A 12,960-nucleotide genomic window follows, 5' to 3' on the forward strand; every position below is an offset into this window, starting at 1 on the left:
CTGAGCCCACAACCAAGGCATGTGCCCTTGACTGGAATCAAATTCAGGACTGTTCAGTCTGAAGGCTGATGCTCTATCCTCTCAGTAGGGCCCTCATACTCTTTCTTTAACCCCACACATGTGCACACTGGGGACCCCACAAGACTGGGTGTCTAGGGAGCTGGCTGCTCAGCTTTTATCCCAGGTGCCAGCCTGGAGCTATGTTGGCCCAAGATGCATATGCAAGTGCATTAGACTCCTGCAGAGGACAGCTTCTTAACTCCAGGTTCCACCAGTAGCTAGCAGTTTTCCTCAGCACCACTTAGCCAGTCCTAGGATTTGACAACTCCCTGTGAAGGACTCCTTCCAAGACTCCAGGAGGCAGGTTTCTGACAAGTCTCACCAAGTGAGGCACCTCAGTGACTTTTCCACTATCAGGGAACCAACACCATGCCTTCTCTGTAGAGACCTCTAGATCTCAGCCCTGGAGAGGGGAAAGCTCGTCCTTGGCCCTCATCTCAGCCTTAGGGGTAGTGGTGGGCCCTTATATCCAGTTCTGTATTCTTTAGAATTTCTTTAACTCTCACTAGCCAGTTCCATTCCCCTAACCCATAACTAATAATAGATTAAACTTTCCTTGCTCAAATCACTATGCAATTTCTGTGTCCTTACTAATCTAAAAGCCATCAACTATGCTGGCAATATAACTAGTTAGATGGACAAATCTTTTTAAAATGCAGTGCTTCTGCCTGGGGGAAATATTAATTAAGTGAATAGTCTGTGGAACCACGCCAATCACACCTCAAAATTCCTCTACTCTCTAATACGTCATAAGTAATCAATATATATCTCTCCTATGTTATGTGAAATTCATTCGCAGGTACAGAGGTAGCAGGAGAGAGTATGTGAGCTCCCCTTCTAACCCCTCGCCCCACCCTCCATGGGTAGTGTAACTCCATAATTCCTTTCTGGCACCAAACTGTAGAATTGACTGGTCCACAAATCAAGATCTGTCTTCAACCTTTCACCTTCAAAGATGTTTATCTGACCAGGTGTAGCAGTGGATGTCTTACCATGTCCTTCTGTTTAATAAAACCTGTGCCTCATAATTGCTGGAGGTTAAACTCTGTCAGTAGGCTTTTTGTCTCATAATCTAAAGAAAACTTTGTTCAAAAAATCATCCTATTTTCTGACAAGTATGTGCCTTAGGTGTCTGCTGGTGGCATTTTCCAGCCATCTGGAGCAACTCTGCTTTGTCTTTAGCAGGGGATCTTTGAGGTATGTCTGCATGTGGTTATCTCAACACAGTTTGCTTTGCATCATTGTTTGTCCCTTGTCATACATCCATAAATCACTTCATGCTCAGAAGAATTGCTGGCAAGAATGTGAATGAACATGGACTTATACATAATCAAAACTAACCAACTGCAGTAGCAAATCACCATGAAATTTGACTCCACCAAAAAATATAAGCAGAAATCACTTCCTGCCACTTCTCCATTCCCTAACATTTCACCAGCAGATAACATTTCTGCCCAAGCATTTAAGGGTTTATTATCAGGGCCAGTTCTTGTTTTTTTGTTTACTTTTCAAATTTAATTTTTTTCTAGGTTTAAAAAACTGTTGCATGATATTCCTTATTAAGTTAGTGAATCCAGATGATAATTTGTGGCAAAGATTTAATGAGTATTAATTCACAGTAGTGTGCTTTTAAAAATTTACCAGCTATGCTAGGATTTGGGGATGTAATTTTGTAATTTCTTGCTTGGTGTGGTTACCTTTAACTTTTTACAGCATGCTTTAACTCGGTATCAAGCAAGTTTCATACACCAATTAGGCATTGTGCCCATTAAAATCAATTGGAACCAGACCTTAAGTCCCTGGAGCTGTGAAGTTTTATTATCACAAATACAGAAACAAGAAATGGAAAGAATCACTGTCCTCTTATTTTATTAAATGGTACCTTCACATGCAGTTATGAAGTGTTCTGCTTTTCACTGCATTAGAAGATTGCTTCAGTTGGAATTTTAAACCAACATTCTTGCAATGTGTGCTTTTCCACCTGGAGGGACAACCACAGCTATGAAGATGGATCTTATTTTGATATTTCCCCACCTGTTAGTATTTGAACAGCATCCCCAGGTGCTTCATTGTCACATTAAAGTTTGAGAAGCTATAGTCTAGCTAACTGGAAGCCACAGCTTTGTAGTTAGATTATTTTAATTTGTGAGATTTCAGTTTTTGTCTGTTGAGATGAAAGCATATTTTTTCTTTCTTTTTAAAAATATGTTTTTATTATTTTAAAAAGAGAGGAAGGAAGAGGGAATGAGAGAGAAACATCAACATGGCTGTCTCCTGCATGCCCCCTACTGAGGACTGAGCCCAAACCGGACATGTGCCCTGACTGGGAATGGAAACAGCAACCTTTCTATGGACAGGACAATGCTCAACCAGCCACATTGGCCAGGGCAAGATGAAAGCATATTTTACCCCTAAGAATAATCCATTGATTTTTAACCCAGTCTCATAGACATAGAGTCATGCATATTGTTTTAGCCTTTCAGAGTATCATTTTGTGGATATTTTTATTTATTTTTAATGCCTTTTGGTAAGGCCTACATGTATAGTAGGATATGTAGATTAATATATATATATATATATACATATATATATATATATAGAGAGAGAGACCAGAAGGTCTCTGAGTTTTTTTTATTAAATTTATTGGGGTGACATTGTTTAATATGATCATATAGGTTTTAGGTGTGGGTTTCTGTGTTTCAAGATCTGTATATTGCATTTTGTGCCCACCACCTAAGTCAATTTTTTTTCAATATTTTAGAATTTTATATGGATTTCTAATTTAGAAAATTTAATTTTTTCTAGGTTTAAAAAACTATTTCATGATATTCCTTTCTCTCTTTCTGTGAGTTAGATATTTTATAATTAGCAATTATAAAATGAACACTTTGGATTGGTATATATAAAGGGTTTAGAATACAAGGATGACAAACCCTTCATATGCTAATCATTTCTAATATGTAAATATAACATTATATTTGAGTTTGTTGTGCTGATTTTATTTTCAAGCCTCAAACTTCTGAGTCCAATTGAAAATTGATTCTAGGTGAGATTTGTTTTGTTTTAATGGCTATTTAAACATAGGTCTTCAAATATGTCAAGAAGCATGGTTTAGGAACATGGCATTATTCCCAGGAATAGGAATTAAGAGTCCTGGTTTTGTTTTACTTATGATTTTATTGTGTGTTTTTTGGATTATTTGTTTTATTGTTCAAAGCCTCAGGTTTTCTATCTTTGTGATTGGAACAAAATATTAAAAAATGATTTTACAGCCTCGTAATTTGCAATAAAACTTCAATGCTTCAATTATATCAGCCATAATTCCTGAAACTCTTCCAGAAACTTTGGCTCATTCTTGCTTTGGTTTTTAAATTTTCTCCCCATGTCAAAATAACTTTTACTCAGTTTATATCAAGCATTTGTTTTGAAAAACCTGATTTTGAAGTATTAGGAATTAATAATGAGGTTATCTTTGGATGGATACATTCCTTTCTGTATCAGGTGCTAGTTTTGATATGCCCAAAATTAGACCAGTAATTTTTAAGCCTAGCTGCTCTTTGGAATTATCTGGATAGTCTAAAATAACAAAATCAGGGCCTAGGCCCTGCTTCTAGAATAATTAAGTGAAACTCTCTAGAAGTAAGGCCTAAGGTACTGTCTATTTAAAGATCTTTCCACTAATGTTTATTCAGAGCTGAGGACCATTGATGGAGATGCTTAATGTTGAGTGTAGTTTTCATTAATGGAAGCCTGGATATTGCACATTAGCAGAAAAGGACAGAAAAGTCACATAAAATCCCTGGAGAACCAATGTTGAAATCTTTATGTGATCAGCAATTGATATAAGAAGACTATTCTTTTCAGAAATAATCTGAAAAGAACAAAGCATCATGTTCTACTTTAGTAGAGCAACTAAAAGTCTACAACCTCATTCTCAATCTTTCTTTCCCCAAACATGCTCTTAAAATAGAAAAAAAAAAAAAAAGAAAGAAAAGAAAGAAAGAAACAAAATCACAAAACTCATTTGCCCTGAAAAACTTACCTGAGGTGATATGAGGCTATTTGTCCTTTTTTTTTTTTTTTTTTTTTTTTTTTTAACCTAGGTTATTCCCTAATTTCCTGACATCTAGGGTATCAGTTCTTGACTTTTAAAGACCTTTTTTTTTTCCAGATAACTTCAGTTAAAAGTTCAGGATTTTACATCAGACCTGAGTTTGAACATGGTTGGGAAAAATGCTACTCTTCCACTTAAAATTACCTTGGCCAAACTGCTTAATCTATTTGACTGTCATTGTTTGTCAGTAAAATGGGAATAACATAAATTTACAGAACCATTGAAAGACTGTATTAGGATTTATTTAGTAAGTGATAAAGTATCAGGGACTTAACATTTAACAAAAGTTAACTATTTTAAAAATTATTTCTAATAATAAATTAAATGTTGGTCCTCCTCCTTCTCTTCTCCAATCAACAAACATTTATTGGGTGCTCACTATGTCACCAACATAGAAAAACAACCATGAGTAAGCGAGAGCCACTCTTCATGAGCTTTTCTTCACTCCTGCATTAGAGACATGCTAAACTAAAACCTACTATTTGAGTGACTCCCTTAGATAAACATATTCACACAGTGATAGGATTATTGTCCTATCGATGAAGAACTCCTTTAGTTTATAATCTATTCCTAAAAAAAAGAACTCTTCCAACTACTTCATTAATTCCATTCTCTTTACTAATTCCCCACCCTAGCCACAAATATGATTTCTGGCATAAAATGTTTTAGGAAAAGTATCACTACTGTAGAAGAATCTAGTTCTGTCATCTCCCTCTTCTCTGTGATTTCTCTGTTCTCTCTTTGGTTCTCTATTGTGTTAAAACATTCTTAGGAGACTATCTTATTCCCTTTCAGATTTTTAAATCTAGCCTACCTTTGGCTACTTAAGAAATCTGGTATCACTAAATAGCACTCCAAAAGGGGATTTTTAGTGCTTCTCTCAGAAACAGAAAGGAGGGTGAACATAGGTTGATTTATATCCATGTCTATTGTCAAGCTGTGGTTAGAGAAAGGTGATTAGGTTGTATTTCATAGGTTGGGAACTATGAAATAACATTTTGCTTAACCCAAATATTTTTCTCATCTTTATCTTTCTGGAAACTCTTAGGTCAGGTTGTTGCCCTGTTAGTCTGAAAGCATCTGGATTCTAAGCCTTAGAATCTTGGGGGCATAACTACAGCTAGTCTATTGTATTCTCTTCCAAGGTTCATTCCTGGGTTTGCACTAAAGCTTGTTGGACCAGGTCTACTAAAATTTATTTTTAAAGGCCAACTAGCTGTCAAACAATTATCATCTCTCAAGGATAAGATGCAGATTGTAAAAAATCTAAATTTACCTGACACGGACACTTTATCTGCTAATCTATTTTCACTTGACTCTCCATTTGTTTTTCTTATTTCCCTGGGTCTTTTTTCCCCTCCCACCCCTTAAATATATACTATAGGTGAACTCTTCTGTACCCTGACACTGACTCTCAAATTTTCATCTCTAGCACAGCTTTTCCCTGATTTTCAGTCCCATATATGTTTTTTGCTTATGGGAACTCACTGGGAAGTCCTACCAGCATATCAAATTTGTCATGTCCAAAATTAAAGAAATTATATCCCTAATTCCCATCCCAAATCTATCCTTCCTTTGTTAATGTCATCACTTGACCCACATACCCCCCATTCTTCTCTCTCTCTCTCACCAAGTCCTACTTAATACCACTTACTAGTACTGGGCATATTTTTTTAAAAATATATATATATGTGTTTTTATTGATTTTAGAGAAAGAGGAAGGGAGGGAGAGGGGGAGAGAGAGAAAGAAAGATAAATATTGATCGGTTACCTTCTGTATGCACCCCGACTGGGGATCGAACCCAAAACCATGAGTATGTGGCCTGACCAGGAATTGAACTGACCACCTTCCAGTGCATGGGATGATGCTCAACCAACTGAGCCACACTGGCTAGGGTTTCTGAACTCTTTTGAATCAGTCTTCTCCATGCTTCCTGATTTCTTAATTTTTTTTGTATCTATCAATTTTACTGGCACTAAGAAACTGATTGTTCTAAAGCATAAATGTGATTATAATCCTTCCTTAAAATATCCAGTTCTTTTTTATTCATTCTATTCAGGACAAATTGGTAGATTCCAAATTATCTTTGTTAACTTGCCTTTAACTGACCTCCCAGCCTCACCTACCATTTCAAACCTGTGCTTTCCCTTTCTGCTGTACTCAGGATTGACCATGGCTTTTCATGCCTTTGTATCTGCCATTCCCCCTCTCTCCTCTCTCTTGTCCACCTGCCTAAAATTTGCTTATCTTCAAGATCCTGCTCAGCAGTGTCATCTCTGGGAAATTTCCTCCAACATTTCTCCTTACCCTTCATGTTGCTTTCACAGTCTCCTGTGATAGCACATGTCATGCTGCTTTCTTGTTGCCTGTTGACATGCCATGCCTTTGCTCCTTAAAGGTAAGAGGTATCTTTAATTTTATAGTCTCAGCTTAACAAAACAGTTGACATTAGACATTACACAACAATTGTGTGGCTCTCAAACTCCTTATATTGTGTCTTCAAACCATGTATAAAGCTTAGGAGGGCATTTAATCTTTACTTGAGGCTCTTAAAGTAACCAAAGCTCAGAAATATTGGCATCTCATTTTCATGGGCATATACATCATTAGTTGAGGTATTTTCTGGAACTAATATGCATTTCATACTAAAAAAAATAATTTAGAGCAGTCCAATTAGAAATAGTATATACAATTAAGTATGCAAGTTCTGGCATTTTTGTTTATTCAGTTTAAAATGCCTTGCTAAAGGCCAGAGACTCCATCTTTGAACTTAGTTTTCTTATTTTAAATTTAATAATAACTTTGAAAGATAAAGGGAATAAAATGTCAAAGTTAGTTTTCACTTCTATAAATGATATTTTCCTTAAAATATGTTTATGGAGGACAGGTCTTACCCCTACAAATTACTTGAATAATTATAATGGTACATGGTATGTAATTGTGTACTAAAACCCTTTTACATTACTTTTTTTTTTTAAAGCACCATGAAGAAAACCCTCACTGTGATTCAGCCTGTCATGGATGCCCTTTTTCTCCCCCTCCTTTCTTTTGCTCCCGGTGGCCTATATTAGGTTTTAGTAAACATGTTGCTCTGTTTTTAGGGTCAAGAGCAAGCAGTATTTTATCAGGCCAAATGCTGCTTTTATAATTTGATGATCTCTGTTGCCTCTTTAGAGATACCACAAGTAAAGCTTAATGCATTTTTTTTTTTTTGCTACTAGATTTTGTATTTTGTGTGATGTACTTTTGTATTTGAAAATGGCTATTTTATAACAACCGATGCTCTTAATGTTCTAGTCTTAACTGGTTTTGTCAGAATTCAAATACTGTCAGGTCAGCAAATCTGCGAGAATGTGTTTACTTGTTGGTGATGCTGCTTTTTAATATTAATTGGTTTAGTTGGAGTAAAGGTTCATAGGTTATGGGCAAACTTCATAAAATAAAAAGCAATCTTTTTTTTTTTTTTTTTTTTTTTAATAAAAAGCAATCTTTTGAATGAATGGCTGATAGTACCTGTCAGTATACCTTTGCTTTCTTATGGATTCTCCCTTTCTTTATAATCAGTTTAATGAAATCCTTTGACCCCTTGATTATTAAGTTAAGATATCTTTTATTTTAGACTCCAAATATATTTGTAAAAGTAATTTTATGCATATTATATAATAGCTATTTGCCAGAGTTAACAATGTATTTTTTACTGGAGAAAAATCTCTAGTATTTTATTTATTATTTTTTGTTAATATATTTTTACTAGAGGCCTGGTGCACAACATTCGTGCACTGGGGGAGGAGGGGTCTCTCAGCCCAGCCTGCACCCTCTCACAGTCTGGGGCCTCTCGAGGGATGTCCAACTGCCAGCTTAGGGGAGCAGGCCTAAGCTGGCAGTCGGACATCCCCCGAGGGGTCCGTAGCACTACCGCAGAGGCAGGAGAGGCTCCCAGCACCTCTGCTGTGCTTGCCAGCTGTTAGCCCTCTGGCAAGCCCGGCTTCTGGCTGAGCAGCACTCCCCCTGTGGGAATGCACTGACCACCAGGGGGAAGCTCCTGCATTGAGCATCTGCCTCCTGGTGGTCAGTGCATGTCATAGCGACCGGTTGTTCCACCATTTGGTCAATTTGCATATTAGCCTTTTATTATATAGGATTGATTTCAGAGAGGAAGGGAGAGGGAGAAAGAAATATCAATGATGGGAGAGAATCATTGATTGGCTGCCTCCTGCATGCCCCCTACTGGGGACCAAGCCCACAACCTGGGTATGTGCCCCTGACTGGAATCGAACCCGGGACCCTTCAGTCTGCAGGCTGATGCACTATCCACTGAGCTAAACCAGCTAGGGTTCTAATATATTTTGTAGTCCAAATAGATTGTGGTTAATTATATTTGTGTTCTTCCAAAAGTATAATTTGCCCCCCTGGTGGTCAGTGTGCATCATAGCAACCGGTCGTTCTGCTATTCAGCAATTTGCATATTACCTTTTTGTTATATAGGATAGGAGTATATTGTTTGTAGCTCTTGTTGAGTTGTTGGTTGAATGAGTGAATTGAACCATGCTGATAGGAATGAATAGTAACTAATGTCATTTATCATTTCTGTTTATAGGTATTACCATTTAATGAAACCTGCTTGCCAGCAAATCCATGATAAAAAATATAATTAAAAGCGGAAACTATAACTGTTATTTGTCAAGTGACAAGCTTTTAATGTCAGAATGACTCAACTAAAGCGACTAGTGAAATTACATCTTAAAAGACATTTTCATAAAAAGTTCTGGAAGTTTGGTGCAGTAATTTTTTTCTTTATAATATTTTTGATTTTAATGCAAAGAGAAGTAAGTGTTCAACAATCCAAAGAGGAATCAAGGATGGAAAGGAACATGAAAAAGAACCACAAGATGCTTGATTTAATGCTAGAAGCTGTACACAATATTAAAGATGCAATGCCAAAAATGCAAATAGGAGCACCTGTTAGGCAAAGCATTGATGCTGGTGAGAGACCTTGTTTGCAAGGATATTACACAGCAGCAGAACTGAAACCGGTTCTTGACCGCCCACCTCAGGATTCTAATGCACCTGGTGCTTCTGGTAGAGCATTCAAGATAATCAGCCTAAGTGTTGAAGAGCAGAAGGAAAAAGAACGGGGAGAAGCACAACACTGTTTTAATGCTTTTGCAAGTGACAGGATTTCTTTACACCGAGACCTTGGACCAGACACTCGACCTCCTGAGTATGTTGAAGAATATTCATTGTCTTCTGTTTATCATCAGGGCTTGCAGGGGAAGGCTGTTAGCTAAGGAAGTTGCTTGTTCTTTAGCCACTCTAAGGGGAAAAGAAATCACCAATTATCATTTATTTAATCAGTTTTAATTACTTTTTATTTTTCTTATTGAGGCCAGATAGTCGTATCTATTTCTGGTGCGGCATTGGAGATGTGAAAAGTTATTGTCTTAGAAATTAGAATATTGAATTCTAGATCTGACATCTATAGAATCACAAATAAATTCTTTATTTGAAACACTTTAGTTTCCTCATCTGTTAAGAAAGAAATACAGGACAGTTTTTATGGAAAATATGGGAGTTGTCTCCATTCCTCTGTGTATTACTGTAGAATAGAAATGATTAAAAAGTATGCCAAGACTTTGGAGCTGTTAGATAGCAATATTTTGTGAATCAAGTCACAGACTTTGTGGTTACTCTCTGTGCTATAATTATATTTCATTATATTTAAGAATGCCCTGTGTTTTATGACCTGTCTTTTAAGGGACAATATTGTTATGATTAGTAATTCAACTATGATTCTTTCTCTAGAGTTTTGTTGAATAAGTCCCGGTATTATAGATCTGTTTCCCTTTAGCTTCTGAGAAGTCAAGATTTCTTTTTATTGTCACTTTACTTACATGCTTGTTTCAAGTATATAGTATTTTGATTAAGTTTTCCTCCAGCTTCCTTTATACTGTTTGTCCTTAGTTAATGAACCATTTTGTTATCTTTGAGGTAGTGGTCAAATGCTCTGTTCGAACTGAAATAGCTAAAATGAATTTCTAGTGCTTTCAAACCATCTATAGATTTGTTAAAATTGTAAGACAGAAAACTGTAAGCAAGCATATTTTGCTTTCTGGTTATAATAAAAATATATTTGGAAGTGAACCTAAAGAAAAGGACTTAGGTCTATTGCTTCATTCATATTTTTCTAGATTTATGATCTGATCATAAATACCTGCTCCAACTATGAGTTCCTTAATGTTGAAGTTGTGTAGATTAAATTTCTGTTGCTGTATTATTTTTATTTTAATTTTAAAAATCCTCACCCAAGGATATGTTTTTATGACAGAAAGAGAGAGAGAGAGAGATGCGTGAGAGAAACATCAATCAATTGCCTCCTGAACTTACCTCACTGGGGATCAAACCCACAGCCTGGGTATGTGCCTTGACTGGGAATCAAACCAGTCATCTTTTGGTGCATGGGATGATGCCCAACCAACTAAGCCACACCATCCAGGACTGTCACTGTATTGTAATCTGTGTGATTCAAAGTTGGGTTGCTCATCAATATTAAATAAATGTGTAAAGAAATAAATGAATGTCTAACAAATATTTTAGCTGTTATAACAAGGCACAGTTTTGCTAAGTTAAAACGTAGTATTGCACTTCACTGATCTGGAGAAATGTCTTGACTGAAAATCAATTCACATCACAAATGAAGAAACATACTTTTTATTCTTTAATATGATAATCAATGCCAGCTCAAGATAAACTTTTCCCCCCAATATAACATTTAAAAACTACAGTAATATTCAATAATGTTCATCATTAAGTAAGTGGGAAATAACTAAGCACGTAAAGAACCTTTTTTTGTTTGGATAGGAATGGGTACCTGTGACTGTGAAGAGTTGGTGAAGACTTAATACTTTGCTACTTTAAATTTAACCTATATCTACAAGGAACACATTTTCTGAAGAATTCCTAATCTTTTCTTTGCTCATTAGAAATATAGGTCTAGTTTCTCCCAAAACCAGATGTGACTGATTTGAGCACTTTCCTATTTGCCAAATCTTTCAAATGGCTTGACTAGAAATATGCAGTCACTTTGGCAAGTTATTTTAATTTCACTACTTTAAATGACATGTGAAACAGTTTTTAAAGCATCAGTTTAACATGCTAATTGTTTCCAAATAAATGAGGTAATTTCATTACCGCTTGCATTAATGATATGACATGACACTTTTATTTGATATTAGTGGTTATCAGTTAAGCAAATAAAGCCTCGATTAAACCAAGGGAAAGCATTGTAAGATTAAAATGATAACATTTTATTAGTGTGAGTTTTTGTAAAGATTTATACTTTAAATCTTCAAGACCTTTTTGTAATTCTTGATTAATATTACATTACTTAGTCACATGGCAAATAAATGTAGGGAAACATTTTTTAAAATCTTGAAAATCTCTCCCCCAAATGCTTATAATACAGGAAATCATAAGGTTTCTTTTTTTGTTAAAAAAAAGAAAATATGGAGTTTTTCATAATTTTTACTTATAGTTTATTAGCTTATAAACCTTTATGTTTGAAGATACAAGCTTATATTTAGTTATTTGTTTCTGTGTAATTAAGAGTACTATATAGGAAGAGGTAGTTTATGTTTGGACATTATTTTTAATTGGTAGTTTATCAAAAATTCAATTTAGAATAAATAACTTGCTTACATCTACCAATGAGGATGAATGTGATTATTTGCTCTGACGATATATGTATATTACACTTTGAAATAACAAATGCACTAGAGAGTAAAATCATTTTTCACTCAGTCAATTCCTCTATTTTTTCTATCCGGTGGTGTTGATACCCTCTCAATACTTTATTCCCAGTCTAATTTTTTTTTTTTTTATCACTACAAATATTCCACCCTAAAGACCTCCTCTTAGAAAAGAATCTAAGACACATACATATTGAGGTCTGGATGTAAAAGTGGTTAATGAGAGTTTGTAGGATATCTTTTCCCAGGGTGGCAGTCCCAGGCCTCCCGTACCATACCGGAGGCTCTGGTTTCCCCACTGGCCCTGGCAGAGGGACTAAAGTGCTCTGGGCCCTTATCTCCATGATGAATGATTTACTTCCTTTGTGTTTGACCAGCACTTGTTCACACACTGTACTTACAGTGCCTTTTGACCGTGTGGGAGATTTTTGTACTCTGTTGTCTGAAATTATACAACCACTTATGGGTTTTAAGTGAACTTAAAGATAAACTTATTTATTTATCTTTTCCATATGTGCCAGGTTCACTATGTTTGATTTTACAATGTTTTGAAGCCCTCTCCTGTATGTTGTTTCATTTGATCTTCACCTCAATGCAATAGGCCAGGGGACTGGAGGCTGTACAGGTCCTCCCACACCCCGATGCTTCATATGAAGACAACTTTCACAGAGGAAGACATTGCTATAAAAATGAATCAATTTATAACTATTGTTTATAGCTAATGGGTAGCACAGTGCCATTAACCTGTCAAAAATTACTAGTGTTGCTCTCCTTGTGCCTATTGATGTGGTAACAGAGCACAGGACTAATAACATGGATTTAGGACTTTTACTTTAAATTTATAAATGTATTTTTAAAAAATATTTAAAGTGCCTTGTCTCATTTCATTAAACAATAGATTGGATTATTGGAGCAAAATCTTTGCTGAATAATGAAAATCATGCATAGCTTTATAGTACGCTATTTTCCCCCTATTGGTTCAAATATAGATTAAGTAAATTGATTAAATAAACTTGGAAAATATTACATACTTAGGAAAG

At 35.7% G+C, this 12,960-nt stretch overlaps 1 protein-coding gene across 2 annotated transcripts in view; it reads left to right on the forward strand.

Annotated features, from left to right (window-relative positions):
• GALNT3 (polypeptide N-acetylgalactosaminyltransferase 3) overlaps nt 1–12,960 on the forward strand; it is a 52,872-nt gene that overhangs the window by 13,374 nt on the left and 26,538 nt on the right. For both annotated transcript variants that reach the window (XM_070422832.1, XM_070422831.1), the window contains exon 2: nt 8,773–9,396. In XM_070422832.1, the coding sequence (XP_070278933.1) occupies nt 8,882–9,396 (515 nt within the window). In that variant the 5' untranslated portion in view covers nt 8,773–8,881. The remainder of the gene's footprint in view (nt 1–8,772; nt 9,397–12,960) is intronic.

This window comes from Myotis yumanensis, unplaced genomic scaffold (genome assembly GCF_028538775.1).
Source record: "Myotis yumanensis isolate MYYU_CA2020_CCGP unplaced genomic scaffold, mMyoYum1.0.hap1 SCAF_8, whole genome shotgun sequence".
In the NCBI taxonomy this organism is placed as follows: domain Eukaryota; kingdom Metazoa; phylum Chordata; class Mammalia; order Chiroptera; family Vespertilionidae; genus Myotis; species Myotis yumanensis.